The sequence below is a fragment of the Pangasianodon hypophthalmus genome, chromosome 1, assembly GCF_027358585.1.
Source record: "Pangasianodon hypophthalmus isolate fPanHyp1 chromosome 1, fPanHyp1.pri, whole genome shotgun sequence".
NCBI classification, from domain to species: domain Eukaryota; kingdom Metazoa; phylum Chordata; class Actinopteri; order Siluriformes; family Pangasiidae; genus Pangasianodon; species Pangasianodon hypophthalmus.
In genome coordinates, this window is record NC_069710.1 from 6,892,726 (window position 1) to 6,914,895 (window position 22,170).

At 39.9% G+C, this 22,170-nt stretch overlaps 1 protein-coding gene across 1 annotated transcript in view; it reads left to right on the forward strand.

Moving 5' to 3' along the window:
• Positions 1-21,555, forward strand: part of tgfbr1b (transforming growth factor, beta receptor 1 b) — a 75,785-nt gene extending 54,230 nt beyond the window's left edge. The window contains exons 6-9 of the mRNA XM_026914438.3: positions 3,144-3,300; positions 7,538-7,662; positions 7,876-8,006; positions 16,007-21,555. Coding sequence (XP_026770239.1) covers positions 3,144-3,300; positions 7,538-7,662; positions 7,876-8,006; positions 16,007-16,132 — 539 coding nt within the window. The 3' untranslated portion in view covers positions 16,133-21,555. The remainder of the gene's footprint in view (positions 1-3,143; positions 3,301-7,537; positions 7,663-7,875; positions 8,007-16,006) is intronic.
• Positions 21,556-22,170: the final 615 nt, after the last annotated feature.

Consider the following 22,170-nt stretch of genomic DNA (forward strand, 5'->3'; position numbering starts at 1 on the left):
ATTCTCCATGACGGAGCTTTATTATAGCGCAGTCAGCCTTTTTAGGACGGAGTTCATGTTTGGCGTAGTGTGAAAAATGTGCAGCAAAAGTGTGACACCTTCTGAAGAAAAATCACAGGATCAGACAAATACAATTTGTACCGGTTTCTGTCTGGCTAGAAGATGTTAGAGTATATATATTTTTTCAGTGAAGTGTAGGGCTTCTCATTGTGTATTGTTGTGGAGATGTGAGCCTGAACAGCTTAAAAGCTCGGAATAATAGCACTACTGAAATTGCTTTACTCTGTCTGTAGACTTGTGTCTGTCATTAGAGTAGAACTGCAACGCGGAACCTGCACTTGTGAACATCCAAAAATGCCGTGATCGTTAGCTGTTAGCTGTTAGACTGAAAAGAGGAGTGCTGTTAGGCCGAGCGGTGGATAAACGCGGGATCGAAAATGTAAGAGAGGTGGAATTGTTACTGAAAAGCAGGAGTGTCTGTATCAGCACTTCACTTTTTAAACAAGATCCATCTCAGTCCCAGATTCTGTGTAAAACGTCTCAAGCAGCTCAAGCATGAGCAACCTACACTCCTGGACACAAAAAAAAAAAAGCCCAAAATGGCAAAATATGAAGCTTTTAATGGTCATAACAATAAATCATTGGTCAGGAAATTGGCAAGAATTAAACAAATAGATAAGGGAAGTTAGCATGGGAGAGCTTTTCTCTTAGATTTCTTTAAATGTTTAAGCTTTGTGATCCTTGATGGGCTGCATCAGGTGTGGCAGATAACCAAATAATGACTTAAGAAAAAAAAAAACCCAGAAGATATTTTTGGAAATTCTTGTACACCTAGACTTGTGTTAGTTTTAAACATTTTAATCATCATCATCATGATTTTACCTTTGCGCACAGCAAATGGTGGCACAGGAGTTCTCAGGAGTGCATTTGTTTAATTCTTGCTACCAATGATTTGTTGTTAAGACCATTAAAAGCTTAATATTTGCCATTTTGGGCTTGCCATTTTTTTTTCCCAGGAGTGTACATGTTCATGTTGGTTGCTGTCCTGTGTATCTTTAATAGAGAGGGTGGCTGACCTGAAGGTTCAGAGCCGTACCAGCAAGTGTGGTCATTTAAAAAAAAAATGAGCGCAAAGTGAGATCTTGACCCACGGGCAAAGTGTACACCCTTAGCTCATCGCTCTCCCAGCTGACCGTTTCTCTGCATGCTCTTTTCACTGCATTCCTTGAGTGTGCATATTTCATGGCACCTTGCACTCATTTTTGATGTCCACGCTGTCTAATGTCCATTGCTCTGCCTGCTCAGGTGTGCCATCCTCCTGCCCTCTGTTAAAGATCATGTTTAAATGTCATTAAGATGTTTTATCAGGTTATTGGTATTGTTATAGGAAGATGCTGTAGTACCTCCTCCTGATATTTTTACAGAGCACCGTTTGCAGTCTGTGTTATGATTGCCATCGTTAATGTTGAAATCAGATCACTGTCATTGCATGACGTTCGTCTGTTCGTTACAGCAACAACATGCGCTAGGTTTGTGTTGAATAGTGTGAAGGTTACCAGTACGCTAGTGATGCATCCCTACTTGTTATTGTGTTTCCGGGTTTGACTGCTGGCCGTGCCTCATTTGCACACGCTACGTGCCTCATTCACACACGCTACGTGCCGCATTCGCACACACTACGTGCCTCATTCACACACGTTACGTGCCTCATTCGCACACACTACGTGCCTCATTCGCACACACTACGTGCCTCATTCGCACACACTACGTGCCTCATTCGCACACACTACGTGCCTCATTCACACACGCTATACTCATCATTCAAACACACTATATTCCTCATTGAGACAGACACTATATGCCTCATTCACACACTATGTGCCTCCTGCACACACTATGTACCTCATTCACACACACACACACTATGTGCCTCATTCACATACACTATGTGCCTCATTCACACACTATATGCCTCATTCACACACACTATATACCTCATTCACACACACACTGTGCCTCATTCACACAAACACTATATGCCTCATTCACACACACTATGTGCCTCATTTACACACACTATATTCCTCATTTACACACTCTACTGGCCTCATTCACACACACTATGTGCCTCATACACACACACACTCTACGCCTGATTCACACACACTATATGCCTCATTCGCACACACTATACGCCTCATTCACACACACTATACGCCTCATTCACACACACACTATACGCCTGATTCACACACACACTATACGCCTCATTCACAGACACTATACACCTCATTCACACACACTATATACCTCATTCACACACTATAAGCCTCGTTCACACACACTATATGCCTCATTCACACACACTATATGCCTCGTTCACACACACTATAAGCCTCGTTCACACACACTATGTGCCTCATACACACACACTCTACGCCTCATTCACACACACTATATGCCTCATTCTCACACACTATGTGCCTCATTCACACACACTATATGCCTCATTCACACACTATATGCCTCATTCACACACACTATGTGCCTCATTCACACACACTATGTGCCTCATACACACACACTATATGCCTCATTCACACACACTATACACCTCATTCACACACACTATATGCCTCTTTCACACACTATAAGCCTTGTTCACACACACTATGTGCCTCATACACACACACTATATGCCTCATTTACACACACTATATGCCTCATTTACACTATATACTGGACCAGGGGTGCCGAGTCTTCAGGTACTAATGAAACCCTTAATTTTACTTTTAAACTGTAAAGCATTCCTCTGTGTTGTGTGTGTGTGTGTTGATGCATTTACGTCTTTGATGTCATTTTATTTGTTTGTTAGATAGTGCGTGTGTGTGAGTGGGATTTGCAGGTTGTTGTAAATCTTTTTTTCTCAGTAACTGCACTGCACCACTGAAACATCAAATCAGTCGTGCTCTCGGAGAGCCGCCTCTGTGCGCTTCAAGGCCTACCTTTTTGTTTTCACCTGCCTCGCCTGCAGCCCTGCATTACTTTATCATCAAGTCTTTCCCATCAAGTCAATGAAGCAGACTTACTTTTTCTTCCCCATTTCTAATGAGCTCTGAATCTAACCTCACATTTTACTGCAGGCAAACCAGCTATCGCTCACAGAGATCTGAAATCCAAGAACATTTTGGTGAAGAAGAACGGCACATGCTGCATCGCAGACCTTGGTTTGGCCGTGCGCCATGACTCGGCCACAGACACCATCGATATCGCCCCCAACCACCGAGTGGGTACCAAAAGGTAATATGAGCACACGGAGTGATTTCTTACCCGAACTCTCATTTCCCTAATGGCTCATTCAGTTGACTGACCTCAGCACTGAAAATAAACCATATTGGTATGTGAAAGGTGCCTTTTACAAGAATCACACAATTTCCTGCTTACTATCATTACATTCTTATTCCTGGTGTTAACTTGAATTGGCTAGAAAAACTGAACGTGAAACTTCAAGCCACGGTGAGTGAACGTGAGGGAACAACTGTTTATAGCTGCTATAACATAACCGATAACAGAAACTAACCTGTTTACACCCGTTATAATAATACGTTATTGTTTCTATAGTAACAGCTTATTCACAGGGACTTGTATGGCAAACGCTCCACATAGTCTTAAGACTAATAATAAATTGATTTAAAAAAAAAAAGGAAATAGGGTTGGGAAGTTTCTCGGAAACGTCAAGCTGAGTTTTATTTTGTTGTTGTTGTTGTTGTTCGTTTATTTGTTTTTCTACCTGGGGGGAAAAAGAGAGAAAGACTGTTTATAGCTGCTATAAAGTAAGTGATAACATGAACTAACATGAACATTGAACATTCCATGAACATTCCAAAGGATTAAATATAACTATAAATGTTAAAGAAGCATGAAATTTTGTTCATTAATAAATAAAGATCGCTGCAAGAAGAATAGCACACTTTGGGCTGTGCTGTTGTAGGAAAATAATCCACTTCAGCATGGTCCATTGTGTTTTATTCCTTATCTATGAACTATATAACCTATAAAAAGTATGACGTGTTGCTCTTCAGTACACAAAAAGCGTGATCATTGGCAAATCGCTCTGGTATAACAGGAATAAACCACTTTGGGCCATGCTGTTATTGGAAAATAATCAACAGTATTTCCACTTTGTGTCGGGCTGCATCACACCACCCCTCCAATTATTATTTTCCTATAATAACATGTCCTGTTGTGTTTCATTCTTTTCTTGTAATCCTTGGAAACACACTGGACGCTTTTTTCAGAAATGCACATCCAGATCTGTGAAGTGTTTTGAAAGAAACAGATCGTCCACCTGTGGTTGTTTTGATAGTTAGTTTGTAACTCTTGCGCTAATGCAGTCCAAACACACTTCTTACCTCAATAGGAAGCCACTTTGTCTCTCAGTAGTTTCCAGTTTCTTTTATAGCAGTGGGTAGTGAATGAGGAGAGAGAACAGCGTGTGAACGAGGAGAAGACAGCCGACGTGTGAGTCACCGCACAGTAACACACAGCTCATACAAATATACCACCTCTCCACTGCAGGAGAGAGGACACACACACACACACACACACACACACACACACCTCACATTGCTCTCTGCTCTCAGTGAAGATCAGGAGCTTGAGTTATTTTTTTCACCGTTTTTGAAAGGCTGACATTATTCTTTTAACATGCCCTCACTGAAAATTTGCACAATTGCAGATGAGCCTTGATTGTGTGTGCCGTTGTTCTTCTGCTGTTAAGTCACGTAGAAAATCGCTCTAATGAACCCATGGGAGGCGGTAATTCAAAAGATGATTTTCTGTCATAGTTGTTAGCCAGCAGGCCTGGAGAATGCACTGCAATTTGGCTTCACCTCTCTTGGGCATTAAATGACTGCTGGAGAGTGTCAGGGTGGCAGTGTGTCATCCAGGAAGCATGGCATCGTCTCGAGTGTTCTGTGTGGTGCTAAGTCCTGACTCTTCAGAGGAGCCAGAGGAACAGTTTGCCTGCTTGTCAGATCCACACCACTGCTGAGCGCCATTCTCACTCACTTTAGCAAGCTGGCACATCGTGAATCTGCTTTGTGAGGATAGCCGCTGTAAACACTCACTTCAGTTAGAAGTCATGAGGACACCGTGATTGAATGTAATGGTGTGAAATGGAGGACAGCTCCCCGGTCGTATCGAGATATTTATTGAGGTTGGTCTCTGAGAGAGTGTCACTGAGAGTTCTGGCACTGACTCCTCAGTTCCTGACTGGGCCAAAAGCGTCAGGTGAGAGGCGGGCACTATCTGGGATCAAGGCCCAAGCTCCGCCTCACTCGACTCTGGTGTGAGCGTGTCTGGATTAATCAGGCTCAAAGCCGTGACTTCACCCTGCTCTGAATTTTCAGAGATTAGCTGAGCTGACGCCCTTCCTTCCTGACATAGGCTACAGGGAAACTCCAGCCGAGTCTTGCTCTTATCTTATACCAACCCCCACCCCTACTGGAACAACAGTTCTGTTTTGTTTAGCTTACATGCATTTATAGAAAGTATTTTGTTGCCCCTTTGCTTTGAATTAAATTCATGGCTGGATAGATTCATAATTACACTATATGGCCAAAAGTTTGTGGACACCTGGCCATCACATCCATATGTGGTTCTTCCCCAAATCTGTTGCCACAAAGTTGGAAGCATACAGTTGACTAGGATGTCTTGGAATGCTTTAGATTTATAATTTCCCTTCACTGGAACTGAGAGGCCCAAACCTGTTCCAGCATGATGGTACCGTTGTGCACGAAGCCAGCTCCATGGTTTGTGAAGGTTGGAGTGGAAGAACTCGAGTGACCTGCACAGAGCCCTGACTTGAAGAACTGGAACTCTACCTCCTCGCCCAACATCGGTGCCTGTCCTCGCTAATGCTCTTGTGGCTGAATGAGCACAAATCCCCACAGCCACACTCAAAATCTAGTGGAAAGCCTTCCCAAAAGAGTGGAGCTTATTATAACAGCAAAGGGGACTAAATCTGGAATGGGATTTTAAACAAGCACGTGTGTGTTATGGTCAGGTGGCCAAAAACTTTTGGTCATACTCATTTTGGTCACACACTCATTTCACACACACTAACAAGATGTCTGTTTTAAGGCATCATATTTTACAGATGCTGTAGTTTGTCATCCTGTTTCTGTTTGTTCCAGTATGATCTTTCTCTTCTTCCTTTTCTTTCTTAATTAAGAAAGGAGTAAAAAAAAACAAATATAATCAAAGACAGGGTGGTATGAAACACAAAGAGAGTTGATTATTTTCATGCACCAACTCATCCCAAAGTGTTTTACTCCTCTTTTACTACAACAGTTTGCCAACTATTACAATTATATATTAATTACAGCAGGACATGTCATATTTTTTTTTTATCCATTTTTAGTTGCTTCTAATGTCAAGTTCCTGTTATCACTTGTGTTATAGCAGCTGTAAACAGTCCTGCCTTCAACAGCTTCTCATTCTTCCTTTTTTTTCTCTCTTGAGGTTAACAAGACAAAAAACTTTTTTCCCATGGCGTTAAACTCAATGTTACAAAGCACTGACACTGGAGACTCCTTCCATAGATGTCAAACATCTATGATGCTCATCATATCAATGACTTTTTTGACATAACATAGACTTTTTTAAAATCTTTTTATTAGACTTTGATTATGTGGAGCATCCCCAATGCAAGTCCCTGTGAATTAGCTGTTACTAAAAAAATGTTAATATACTAAAACAAGCGCATTGATATAAGCGTGATTTACCTTGCAGCCAGCATACACCACCTTCTGACTAATCCGATTGCGGTATAATTAATCAATATTGCACGCGCAGTAGTACTGTTGTACTGAACTTCAGCATATCAGCACGATTGTGAGTGTGATTTTGTTTTTATACAAAAGTTCTATAAAGAAGAATATCCAGTAACTGACATTTTAGACACAGTATGACCAAATATTGTCTATTTTTTTGCTCCATCAACGAAAAATGTTCCCAAAGAAGTCACAGCTGGATAGTGTTGTGTGGTGTTTAGCGTAGTGTTGCCATGGTAACACACAGACTGACTGACTGACTCAATAACAGCCCATAGTAAGTGTAGTAATCATTTCAAAGTAATGTATTCTTGCTAGAATTGAAATTTTATGAAGCAAACACAGACAAGTGGAGTGATACAAACAATGAAATGTTTCAGAGCTGTTATACGAAACATCAGCGCTCTTGGAACGTCGCAGAGTGGACCGAAACTAACCATTGTATAACTTGTGATTAACCATTTTCGTTCTTTACAGGATGAATTGCAGTGTTGTCTGTGTTCCAGTGTTCTAAACAACAACAGACCCCTAATTTATTTGAAAAGGAGCTTCAGGAGCATTTTTTCTTTTTTTTTTTAATTGGATGCATTCTGCAGAGTTTGCTGTCATTACATAGCTGGAATTTTAATTTGTTAAGTAATATTTGGGCTTTTTTTTTCTGTGTGTGTTCTAATTAAATTCTCCAAACTGTCTCCCAACAGGTACATGGCCCCTGAGGTCCTTGACGATTCAATAAATATGAAACATTTTGAGTCATTCAAGCGAGCAGATATCTACGCCATGGGCTTAGTCTTCTGGGAAATAGCAAGCAGATGCTCGATTGGAGGTACTTCAGTTAAAATGACTGGTTTTTCATATTACACTTATACTTTGGTAGTGCATTAGTTAGATTATATTTTCCCTCTCTGTGTGTTTGATTCAATTTTAGCAATACATACCAAACAGCATGTAATGAACACAATATTTAACATAAATGGGTAAAAAAAAAAAAAAAAACGCCTGGATTTATACCGTAACCGTACTATTTTTCCCCCCTCAGGCATTCACGAAGACTACCAGTTGCCGTATTACGATCTGGTGCAGTCAGATCCGTCAGTGGAGGAAATGAGGAAGGTGGTGTGTGAGCAGAAATTGCGGCCCAACATTCCCAACAGATGGCAGAGCTGTGAGGTATGCCGTGGATCCTACATACTTACCAAGCGTTTCTTAGTCGCTTCCTTTCTTCCGCAGCGTGAGACGTATTGCTGCGAGACACAACTCTTCCACTGTTACTACCAGCCCTCATGGCTTTTGGAGACATCTAAGAGGATGTCGTAGTGTTGAATCTGCAGTTCAGAGACGAGTGAAATTCCTACATGTGTGTTTATTGCTGTTATTAGAGCCAAACGTTTGAGCCAAACCACAGCCCCCAGGAGAGATGTGTGTTTGTGAGTGTGTGTGTGTGTGTGTGTGTGTGTATGAGAGAGAGAGAGAGACTGCAGCGTTTCCAGCTCTCTCAGTTTCCCTTCCTCTATCGTTTGCCATCCATCAAGCCCACAGCAGCCGCGTCCTCCACTGCACCTTTATTAGTGTCCTTTTTATTACACAGAAAAGAGACACAATTACATTAAGCCTAATTCGCCATAATGCAATTTCGTAATCTAATCAGTGTCTGCTCGACCTCGATCTGGTTCATTTTTTCGAGAGCGTCAAATTGACTAACGTGCCACATTTGCTCTGCTTCCTAGATGAGTTTATTGTAAACCTGGCCAGTCGCCTGCAGTGTTTGTGGGGTGTGATTTAGCGCACAACGTCTGCAGCGTTTGGTGGAGTAATGTTGTAAGCAGATGGTGCATTCTGCCGGTGTTTACGACTCAGCCGCCTACACACACACACACACACACACACACACACGCAGGTTCTTAGCCATGGCTGTCTCAGGCTTGCTGGGACAGCGAAAGAGCTGAGATTACATTTACACACTCTTGCTTCACCGGGGCTACCTTCTAAAACGGGAGTAGTGAAAACGGGTTTTTAATGACCTCTCCAAGGAGCTCATTCTGAATTGACCACGGTGTGTGCATTATGGCCGGGTGTTGCACCATGTCGAGACAAACAAGAAACTTTATTTCCTAGACATGGTGTAACACTGTGTGACACTATCTTTTTTAATTTTTCATTATTTTAAGCCGGAAATGCACTCAGTTTATAGGTGATTACAGTATGTTTCTTTTGTGGAAGCTCTCATGCAGAGATCACTGCCACCTCATGGGGTGCTATAATTTTATTACCCCTAAGGGGAAGGTTAAAGTAGTTTGAAAATAAAAAGCTATAAATTATGGTCTTTTCACACCAAACCTGATTTTTTTTTTTTTTGCACCGCAAAATTACCTCTTCACATCAACATTAATACTGCAATAGTATTTATTTTTTTCATACCTTTCTATATTTCTACAGTGAAAGCCTTGATTTCTACTCATCAGCTAGTTAGATTTAGACTTTTATTTACGTCAGGGGTGTCAAACCTTATCCACAAAAAGTGCTGTTTGTCACTCGTCAAATGTTACTGCGACAACTAACATATCATCAACCTATAAGCAGCAGCCGAACAGACAGACAGACAGACAGACAGACAGACAGATAGATAGATGGCTTTATTAATCCCAGAGGAAATTCTAGGTGTGAATGAATATGCCTGGTGCCCTGCGATGAACTTGTGTCCTATCTGATATGTATTCCTGCCATGTGCCCAGTGTTCCAGGGATAGGACTGAATATCAATGAAGAAATTAATGGTTAACCATAGAAGCTGCACTACCACCTTTCCAGCATAAAACATTGTTACAGATTTTGCACTTTTCATGAAGACGTTCGCTTGCTGTCATTCATTTGGCTTCATGCATGATTTCAGGTAGTCAGTAGAGCAGTGGTATTCAGCAAGCGGGTCATGACATGGTTTCAGATGACCTGCCAGACTGTTGCAAATGAAGAATAATATCATAACAATAAAGCCAGTCTCCAAAATTTATCATCTGCTGCATACAAGAACATGGTTTTAGACAGTGTAGACAAAAAGGTGGGAAAAGAACTGAAATTAGGCCAGTGGAAGCAGTTACTATAGATGAATGAGTGAATGAGTTTGCTATTATGAGTTGCTGTGTGTTTGTTGTTGTATAGACAACGTGGATAGCGCAACAGGACAGAATTGTCTTACTGCTCAGTCAGTTATTCTGTTCCATCGCAGTATGTGTGTATAAGATGTCAGTAACACAGAGTTACATTCAAATCTCCAGATACAGACATACAGACAGGTTTCTTGTCTGTTAGTAAAAGGTTAGTAATAGATTTTGTGTCAGTTCACATAGTTTCCACTTCTCTCAGCCAAGAACAGTAATCTGAGGCTAGAGTGGACACAGAAACTGGACAATCGGAGATTGGAAAAAATATGTCACCAGGTCTTCTCTATCTCAATTTCTGCTGTGACATGCAGATGGTAGGCTCAGAATTTGGCATCAACAGCATGAATCCATGGACCCAACCTGCCTTGTGTCAGCAGTTCAGGCCGCTGTTGGTGTAATGGTGTGGAGAATGTTACACATTGGTACACGTTGGACCCGAGCATCATATGAATGTCACAGCTAGAGTCTGAGTATTGTTGCTGACCACATGCATCCCTTTTATAGCAACAATCTACCCATCTTCTAATGGCTCTTCCGGCATGATAATGCACCATGTCACAAAGCACAATTCATCTCAAACTGGTTCTGTGTACATGTCAATGAGGTTCGTGTACTTCACTGGCCTTCCCAGTCACCAGATCTGAATCCCTTAGAGCACCTTTGGGATGTGTTAGAATGGGAGATTCGCAGCATGAAAGTGCACCTGACAAATCTGTAGCAATATTGTGATGCAGTCAGATCGATATATATCCATGTCAGATGATATATAGTGCATGTCAGACCAAAACCAAGCCATGAGCCACAATATAAAACCACATCTAAAGTTTCGAATGTTCCCAGGAGCACAGTGGACTGTGTTGTTGTGAAATGGAAGATGTTTGCAACCACAGGACTCTTCCTAGAGCTGGTTGTCCAACCAAAGTCAGTAAGCAGACTAGAAGGGCCTTCATCATGGAGGTAACCAAGAACCTAGTGGCTTCAGAAGTCCTCCACAGAGATGGGAGAATCTGCCAGAAGGACATCCATTTCAGAAACACTCCATCAATCTGGCCTTTCTGGTGGAGTGGAGAGATGGAAGCCACTCCCAAGTAAAAGGCCATATGACTGTTTACTCAACTCAGGCACGTAAAGGACTCTGAGAGCATAAAAAAATTCTGGATTCTTGAGACAAAAAGTGAACTTTTTGGGCTGAACTCCTGGGCAAACAAATGGGCCAAAACAATAATGGCAAATACTATGCTTTTAATGGTCTTAACAGCAAATCATTGGTCAGAAAATTAGCAAGAATGAAACAAATGCACTCCTGAGAGCTCCTGTGCCACCATTTGCTCGTTTACTTTTGCTGCAGTGAAGTGTTTGGGGGAAAAGCTAGAAACAGGGAAATTCACTTACATAGTGTTCTTGTACACAAAGGTAAACTCATGATAATGATTAAATTGTTTGATTAAAATTCATACACTTGTGGCTGTACAGAATTTTCCAAAACATATCTTCTGGGATGTTTTTTTCTTAAAAGACTAGTCATTAATTGGTTATCTGCCAAACCTGATGCAGCCCAATCAAGGGCCACAAGGCTTAAACATTTAAAGAAATCACATGCTAAGTTTCTTTAGAATTTTAAAATTCTTGCTGAATTTCCTGACCAATGATTTGTTGTTAAGACCATTAAAAGCTTAATATTCTGCCATTTTGGGAATCATTTTTTTGCCCAGGAGTGTATGTCTGGCAAAAACCAGCTACTGCTCATCAACTGGCTAATACCATCCCTACAGAGAAACATGGTGGTGCCAGCGTCATGCTATGGGGGTACTTCTCAGTGTCAGGGTTAGAACTGAGGGAAGGAAGATTGCAGTCAAATACAGAGAGGTCCTTGAAGAAAATGTGTTCCAGAGTGTACAGCTCAGGTTCACTTTTCAGCACGACAACAATCCAAAGCATACAGCCAACATAGTGGCTTCGGGACGAGTCTCTGAATGTCCTTGAGTGGCCCAGACTTTGAACCCCTGTGAGAACATTTGTGAAGAGACCTGAAGATAGCAGCTAACACACAGTACCCATCTAATCTTATTGAGCTTGAGTGGATCTGCCAGGAAGAATGAGAGAAATTGCACAAATCGAGGTGTGCAAAGCTTGAAGAGACTTACCCAGGAAGACTCAAAGCTATAATTACTGCTTTAGGATTTTCTACAAAGTACTGAATAAAGGGTCTGAATACTTGAAGATGCAAAGATTTCTAAAAACGTTTTCATTTAGTCATTGTGGGTTATTATGTATAGATTAATGGCTGAAAAATATAATTCATGCCATTTTAAAATTTATCTATAATACAATAAATTGTTCAAAAAGTGAAGGGGCGGAATCCCCTTTATGACCCCACGGTATATATTAGGTATGTAAAGGATACAAATACAAGTATGAACAGGTTGCGTACTATTCATGTGTGTGTTGTTATTTATTTATTTATTATAAGAAAGCTTGTCAGAAATGTCCACAGAGCATCTGGTTGAGACTAGAGGTGTGCATTTGGGATTGCATGAGCAGTAGGTTTTTACTTTCATGTGTCTGTGAGCATTTGAAGGTCATGGGACAAAGAAAGGTGTATTTATAGTGACCTTAGTAACTGCCTGGAGCTGTGGTGGTTTAAATTAGGCTACTAGTTTGTTTATATTATGGGAAGTGGAATGAACTAAATTCATTAGAAAATATCATGGTCAGGTACAAACTAAAATAACCCTGGAAGTGAGAATTAACAAAAAAATAAAAAATAAATAAGAGTCTTGCAGAAATCCCAGACCATGCTGACAGTGCTGGGGTTTCTACCTAGTGCTTCCGGTGACATATTGGTAGGATTCTTATTTAATTAATAAGAAAAACTTCTGATTTAGGGCATGCCTAATTGAATCTGAATACAGATACAAATATTTAGAGCACTAATATTGTTACAGATAGTGGCATATATATATATATGTGTGTGTGTGTGTATATATATATATATATATATATATATATATATATATATATATATATATATATATACATACACACACACACACACACATATATATATATAATTTTTTTTTCAGACCATCAGAGCAAAAGCCTCTATGAAATGGAGGAATGGAATTTTTTTTTTTTTTTTTTTACTAGCAGCCTTTTTTTTTAAAAAATATGTATATATATGAGTCATACTTCAAGTTAATTTCCACAGTGAAATTGCTTGTCTTCAGGAATAACTGAGCACTCTTTATTTTCTGACAGGCTGCAGCATTTCAGTTGAAGCATTAATATCATTTTCTCTAAATCTTTTTTTCAATAGCAAGGACACGATCCCGAAAATGATTTTTTATATAACTCAACCAATGCACCCTTCTTTAATTTTGCTTATTTGTAAAGATTAAGCTGCATATTATTGGGTGCCTAAAAGCCTGATCATTAGAATTTTGTTGTTGGTGTTGTCCTGACTTTTATCTGCCCTTAGTTTTGTCTGAATCCAGACAAGGCTAATTTGATCTTTAGTGTTATGCAAAATATTTGGTAGCTGAGAGCGAAATGTGTTGGTGTGCCTAATTAAGATTATGAAAACAGCCATACTGACTTATTACATACATCACATACATCCAGCTTATTGGTATTGGTATTTTACAGTTAGACCAACATACAATAACATCTCAGGTCTTCCAGCAGGAAGTCAAAATTATGAGATTCTTGATCAATTCCGTATTTTGTCCATTACATATACAGGGTATCTGAAAAGTCAGGAACCAATGAGTTGTTGTTGTTCTTCTTCCGGCTGCTCCCGTTAGGGGTCGCCACAGCGGATCATTGGTCCGCATATTTGATTTGGCACAGTTTTTTACGCCAGATGCCCGGCTTGTGGGTGCACTGTCGTGTTCGACCCCAATGGCTGGGATTGGTTCCCTGGCTGGGAATTGAACCCAGGCCATGGCGGTGAGGCCACTCAGGCCTAACCACTAGTCCTCCAGGGACCCCTAATGAGAGTAAACCTACATATACTTAATTTTTTCTTTCTTTCTTTCTTTTTACAACTTAGGCTCTGCATGTTCGCCCATGTGCTCTGTGCATTTTCTCAGCTGTGGTATCATTTTTTTGCGGATTTTGCTCAACATATTCGGCTCGACATATTTGCTGAACATATTCTCATTGGTTCCTGACATTTCGGAGAGCCTGTAGAATCTGCAGAAGTGTAGAACCTGAAGAAATGCAGCTCAGATCTGCAGTGAACCCTTCTGCTGTCTTGAGCTGATGACCAAACTGCACAGAGAGCAAAAAAAATCTATATTGATTTGGTCAGTTCTGTGCCGGTGCTACAGGCATGTATACATCTCACTCACTGTACACTTCGTCTCAGCAACATTTATAATTTATTTTAGCTCAGGCGTTACTGCAGGCAAGAATAGAGCAGAATCTCTTCTTATATTCACTTTACCTGTGGATATCTCAAAGGATCCCAATCTGTTCAAAAGTCCCAATCCATCCTTATAGCTTAATAAAAAAAAATGCAATAATACGGTTGAATGGGAAGCAGAAAGTGTACCTCTGTTTTACAGTTTATGTAACAGTAGAATTTTAAAAATGAAATGTGGGTGTACCCGTGTGACAAGGACAGCATGCCAAAATCAAAAAGGAGACATAGTTTGAAAAAGTTTTGCAATGAGTCTTGCAGTGGAAATGTGTGTGGGTACAGGTGTAGGGTGCTACAAACTGCTCAGAGGATACTAAACTGGTCAGACTAGACTAATTAACGTAACGGGAATATTTAGGTCACATTCAAATAGGGAGATACAAACTATTAACTAATATGAGTAGTGGTGTGGGAAAACCCGTCGGCTGTCACTGCGGCTGAATTTCTGACAAACAACCACGAATGATTTTAAAAAAGATGAGTAAGATTTTGACTAAGTTAACTGCCAGTATTATAATTTGATACCTTTCTTTAAAAAACAGTAAGGAAATTTTTACATTTTGGTTACTTTCTAGCCTTGCCTAGGAGTCAGTTTAACAAACGCAGCAATAAAAACCTTTCCCTGCACAGTGCACATCAGGTTTTGATCTAGTTGTTTGATAGCTACGTGCTGTAGGGAAACAAACATAAGCCTATTCAATTCAGTTTTTTAAACGTTTAAATGGCCTAATGAGAAGACATTAATAACATGAAATTTAGCCAACAGAATTTACTGAAGTAATCAGCGATTATTTCCCCAGCGATGTTAGCGTGAACAGAGATCAGCTGAGTGAAAAGCCGGCGATGCGGCTCATGTTTAAATGCAGTGAGTGACTTCCACCTCAGGTGACGAGACAGAGACTAATGCTGATAATCAGGGTGAGAACTCATTTCCCATTGTAATAAAAGAAGTCTTTAAAACACTTGGCAGTAATTTTTTTTCTGTAAGTAGATTAGGTTTTAAATGTAGACTTTGGCACAGTGTCCTTCAGTGGAATTGGAAAGTTTAAAATGCTACAACTTTGCATCTGGTCGAGATACATGTATAAGAGCAACATTTCAGTTCAGGAAAACCTATTCGATCATGTAATGGGTTTTCCCAGCCTGCCACAAGTATCATTTTGATTGTTTTTTTTTTTTCTTTTCAGTGTTAATGTCTTAACATTGACTATTTTTATGATAATGAACGAGCAACAGTGAAACCCAGCACACTAAATGCCTTGCTGCTATAAAATTTATTGCTTTGTCATAGTCGATTTGTTCTAAGGGTGTGCACTTGACTTTAACAGGATTGTATGGTAAGAAATAACTGAAAATTTTTTTTAAAAATAAAATTATATATATATATATATATATATATATATATATATATATATATATATATATATATATATATATATATATATATATATACACACACTTGTATATAGTATATACGGTATACAATAGAAAAAAAAATTCAGTTATTTCTGAACCATCGTGAGACAGGCTCATGTTTGCTGACTGTTCCTGTGAGTCTCACCGGATGCTTCTGTGTCTCACTGTGTTCAGGCTCTGCGGGTGATGGCGAAGATCATGCGAGAATGCTGGTATGCCAACGGAGCTGCTCGCCTCACCGCCCTGCGCATCAAGAAGACGCTCTCTCAGCTCAGCCAGCAGGAGGGGATTAAAATGTAGGCCTGCGCTCCGGAAGAGCTACACACCTTGGCATATTATTATTATTTTTGTTTCTTTGTTTTTTCAAATATCTGTTCATTATAAAAGTCATGCTCATTTTTCTGATTATCCATGATTATTGCATTACAACTTTGCGTCCTCCATGCGTGAGGGAGAAAACGAGAGGGAGGACATGAGGACTAAGAATGAAGGCTTGTTTGGATTTTTTTTTCTTTAGCTTTGAATGGTTGACTTTAGCCAGTGAAGGTCATTTAATGGTCAGGTACATTTTTTTCCTGGTAGTCTTGGAGAGATGAGATTTGCTGGAGACATATCTCTATAGGGAATTTGCACCTTGTGTTTTCTCTCTTTCCTCAACACTTGTTTTTTTTTCTAACTTATTTTTTGCTTTGGGTTTTTTTCCCAACAAACTGGACATGACCTCATTCAGTCTTGGCAAACATGCTGCAACATATGCAATATAGAGAAATCCTATCCTATATTTTATATCTTGATATGATCTGTTACTACGGCAACAGTTACAACAGCTTCAACAGCTACAATGGCATCCGTGCCCTCCAAGCCAGGTGTTACCGGAAAGTGCCACTGCTTTAAACCAACGTTCCCTCATGCCGTGGCTCGGCCCCTTTACCTTTCGCTGTCCGTCTAAACGAAAGAGAACGCGAGAATGAGTGCTACCGTCACAGGCTCGCGGACAAGTCTGTCATGGCGTCCGTCTTTATTATGCACACGCAGCGAACGTTAGCAAGGGGCCACCACACACAACATGCTGGTGCCATTTCTTCGGTTTTACATCATCTTTATCCTTTTCATCATCATCTTCAATGCAGCACAGAGGGACATTTCAGCTCAGACCTCAGTTCATCTCCAGTAAAGCTGATCACCAGTCCGTGTTGCTGAATGGCAGCTGAGGATTGGCTGTCGCATGTTCGCTCCTCCCTGACACAATGATCTGGAAAGAGGATGCTCTGAGACCTAACGTGGCCACGTCGGCCTCTTTTCGTTCCCCGGAATGCACTCTCTTTTATTCCTAACTGAAACACAGATTTGGATAAACTGAGCTACTCTCACAGACTGGCGCTTTAATGCAGAAGACTGGATGAAAATTTAAAAAAAAAAAAAAAAAAGAAGAAGAAGAAATAGAAAAAAGAACCTATGAGCAGTATGACTAAATAAAAACTCATTGCAATGTTTGAAGTTGAACACATCAGCATTACTCAAGTTGCCGTGTAAAAAAAAATGGTCTTTCTTATGGTACTTTTTGTTTTCAGTGTTGCAAAGATGATGGAGTATATTCATTTATCTATATAGCAAATAGATCTTTACTAAGCCATAGATTTTCCAACATTTTATGGCAACTCTTTTTTTTTTGTGTGTGTAGAATGTAACTTTTAAGAAAAATCCTGTTGACTGCTTCAGATCTCCATTGAGCAAGCCTTAAGGGACCAATAGCATTGGATGTTCCTCTTTTGTTAAAAAAAAAAAACAACAAAAAAACAACAAAAAAAAAAAAAACAAGTGATGTTTCAAATAATTGTCCTTAAACAGTAGGGTTAATGTTCTGTATAACGGAAGGATTAAATGTAGCAACAAATCTGGCAGTTTTGTTTCTTATATCTGTCGAAGGATGTCCTTTTTGCCACACAAATAAGCTTACAGTCAGAAAGGCAAACCCGAACGAGATTCGTTATCACATTTTAAAGCGTCTTTGTGCCGCGCTGTTGTAGGTAAAAGTACGATGGGTTAGTGTGAACTACCATGAAATTGATTATTTTCCAATAACAGCACATCGTGATGGGTTTCATTCCTCATATAAAACAGCAATTTGCCACGATTACAATTTTTTTACTACACGTCATACTTTGTATTCGTTTATAGTTACATTTTATGTTACAACCTGGTTTGTGTTAGTCATACGGGAAAAAAAAACCCAAACCGGAAAGCCCTCCGTCTGAAGACTTTCTTGGTACAGCTTTACCTCTGACTGTTACACAGTGCTGACACTGGAGTCTCCTTTCAAAAAATGCTAAATAAACACATCACCACATGTTTCATTTTTTCAATCCATTTATATTGAGCATCCACGATACAAGTCACTGTATAGAAACGAAAGCATATTCGGACAATTATGTTAACTTTGTAGCCAGCACTACTGTCCGAGTAGCTGTTATAGAAAATAAATCAACACCTTCTGATCAGAATTGAGCGTTCAGCAGTGCTGTGTTATAATCCAAATTATAAAATGTATTGTTTGGATGATTGAGGAATGTCCACTTTATCTAAAGCATCCATTTTAAGGCTTTAGTGCTGGTTGAAGCATGGTACTTAGCATGCTCATCATGTTTTGTCTGTTTTATTTGTCTGATGCTTTTTTTTGGCACTTTAGAGTGAAACATAATTAACACCCAGTGGCCAAGATGGCCTCTGAATAGCATGGCATGTTAACAGTGCATTCCTGTACTGTGATTATACAGATTATATACAAGCTTTTATACCCTTCAGCCAAAACATGGGGAGGGGGAAGGGAATAATCTTTCATTAGACACAACACACTGTGCATGTTTATTAGTGTGGCAAATGGATGTTAATTTGTGTTGCTTCTTTTCACTGGTCAGAAATTTGGATCGATTGTGTCTTAAGGCAAAATGGCTACATTTTTTTTTGCCTCTGTACAGGAGCAAAAAAAGGATTTCAGTTCTCACAATGATTGGTAATTTAGTTTGCAGGATTTGAATAGAACAACTTTCAGATCGAGGCCCATTCCTGAAATCTTTGTCATTCCACAGTGCTTTTAAAATATGTAGGACAACCTTTCAAATGTCAAAGTAAAATTCGGAAAATGCTTTTAACAGAAAGCACGCTTGATTTTTTTTTTCTTTTTGTCATTCTTCTCTCCTCAGGTTTTGCTCGATTTGGTTATTTGCACATGTGGAGTGCTTCCACACTCCACATATGCAAATATGTATGATATGCATGTATGAAATATCAATTCACTCATTTTAGATAAAAGTATAAGACCATATTCAGGGTTTTTTTTTTCCTAACTGGCATACATGCAATGAATTTTATTACGTTTTTGGTTAGAGGACACAGATTTCCCTTTTCTGCTCCAGTACACTTTTGTTTCCCCCCCCCCCCCGAAATTAATTCCTGTTATATGCTGAGAAACGTCCTGAGTGGAGTAAATGTATAATGGAGGAAGTGTGTATAAATATGTACATTGTAAATAAGTATCTAAGTGTATGTAACTTGTCTGCTAGCTTGGTGGCCCTAAGGCACGTACAATTGGTCAAGAAAAATTGGACAGCTGAAGTTAAAGTGAACCCAGTATGGTCAAGGATAGAGCACATCCCCTCCAGAAGGTATTATATCATACAGCCTAAAAGGGAAGAAAATGAGATTTTGGTCATTTATTATTGCTAAGGTCCATCAAAGGCGAGTGTAATCATACTTTCTGGGAAATTTATTTCATCGTGCCACTGCAGACGTTCCTGGGCCTACGTGCATTTTTCGTCCGACACATTTCTGTCTTAAATCACCAGCAGCCTTTTTTTCTTTACGGATTCAGCAGTGACCTATTTAGACGCGAAAACATGCATATCCAGGTATTTCCTCACAGTGACATGCAGGTATCCTCCTGGCCTTGACAGGTCAAACCACACCAGCTATGACTTTTAACAGGAAATCCATACCGCTGCACCTCCGGTTCCATGCGAGCGGGTGAGAGCGAGAGGACTCTCTCTATAACACTTGCTCCCTCACTGCATACCGTCTTGTAGCTAGGAGATTTTTCATATATTTAACGTCATATTATGTACAGTAGGAAGGCATGGGCTGTTCGGACAGGCTCCTCGACCTCTCTCCCGCTCTTTTGCTCTCGATGTCACTTACTTCTGTGCCTCCAAACCCATCTGCACCCTTGAACATGGGCGAGGATACACTCATCCCGGGTGATTTTAACCGACAGTGTTTTCATTAGGGGTCCTGTTATGTGGCCCAGACTCCTGCACAACCGTCTGCTGATAAATTGCTGTGTGTTTGCTCTTTTTATGATGCATTATGCAGCTTTTCCATGCAACCATGCACAGATATTTGCACAAAAGACTAACTCAGTTTAACTCATGCCTTTTTTTTTTTTTGAAGTGGAATAATTCTGGAAAGGTAAATGTCTCTCCTGAATGCAGCAGACGTGAACGTAAACTTTAAACTCGACATTCCCACCAATTGGTGTGCCACCAATTAGAGCACGACTCGCTGAGCAATTTCAATAAAGGTCATGCATATGCCGAAGAGGTCGTACAGACGGGTTAGTGAGTTATGCAAATGTGTACGGCGACACAGTCCTCAGGCTTTCTACTGGCAATTGCCAAGTTATTTATTACAGTTCGATTCTTTATCTATGCCAACATCCAGACACTGTGAGAAAGATCCTGGAGGGACGGTGGCCCGGTAGCACCAAAAATCATGTGAGTAGGTAATGAAACAGTGGAGCTGATTTGATTTGAAGGAAATGGACCGGCGTGGAGAAAGCAGGAGTCTGGGTCATTAAAGGACCGCGGAGCCAACCAAGGTGCTTTTTCATTCTGTGTGTGTGTGAGTGTGTGTGTGTGTGTGTGCACGCCTGTGTGTGCGCACTCGTGTGTGTGTGTGCGTACATTATGGAAAGGCAGAAGAAAGCTTTATCAAGTTTTATTTGGTGCCTAAGTTTGACTATATTGTGTTTTGTATTCCATGTAGAATGATGCACTGCATGCGACTGATTTCTAATGTTTGCATCATTTTGGTTTTTAAGGAAATTCTTAAAAGAAGAAAAAAAGGTGAAAGGCTTAATTAGTTTAAAAAAAAAAAAAGGTCAGAAAGTAATCCAGAGGAAAAAAAATACCTCCTTCAAAGACCAATGTATTTTTACCTCACTGTATATATTCTATTTGTTTACTTCAAGTTTGCAAATTTGTTTCTATGAAATGCTAAATTGAAGAATTCACATTTTGTGTCAGTGGTACATTTATGTGGCATTGTGTTGTTCTTGTGTCTAAATGAACTGTTCTTTTTTTTTTTTTTTTTTTTTTTGAACCATCATCTGTACTTTATTTCTCGTTCTGTTCTGTTCTTTAGTTCTTAAGTGCTTTATCAGACCATGTATTTTAATGCCTCTTTCTCAATTGTGTAGAAAATGCATTATGGGCCTTTTTGTAAAAAAAAAAAGAAAAAAAAAGTCCGAGCTGGTCAGTAGTGATTGGTGGCAGAGAGAGCTCTCATTAAGGCTTTGTGGCCCACTTGATTTTTAAAGCATTATTTATAGACTTTTTATAGTGTGTACAGAAGTACAAATGAACAACATAGGAACGTAGGGGAGTGACGCTGATGTGCCATTCTAACATAGTGGACTAGAAATGAGTGTGAATAAAAAAAATTCAAATTTCCATTATGCTCTTTGTGTTTTTGTAGTTTGATTGAATTTGATCCAACACTGATGAAATGAATGATGTACAAATGATGGCCTTACTTTACAAAAAAGGCCTTTATCCTGGTGTATGAGTGTTTAAAGGCAGTATTTCAGCTCAGACGATCGCTTTTATTCATTTCCATGGCACAACCTCAGTTTTTTCAGTTTTTTAGTTTTAACATCATGAGCTTGCTTCTTTGTTTATCCAAATTTAATACCGTTAATACACGCAGTACATGTTGTCTCATAGACAGAAAGCAGCATGTCAGTAACATTGTTGCAGCGGGTAGCATTGCCCCCTTACAACTCCAGGTTCCAGGGTTTGATTTGAACGCTGTGTTTCATTTGGGTTCTCCGGTTTCCTCCCACCTCCCAAAAACATGCTGTTATGTGGATTATCTATGCTAAATTGCTCCTAGGTGTGAAGGGGAGTGTGAATATGTACGAATGCTGCCTTGCAACAGAATAGCATGCCATCCTGGGTGTATTCTCCCACCACGTGCCTGATGTTGCCGTTATAGATTCTGGATCCACTGTGTCCGTGACGTTTACTGAGAGGTGAATGAATGAAGGACTGAAATTGGTTAAAAAC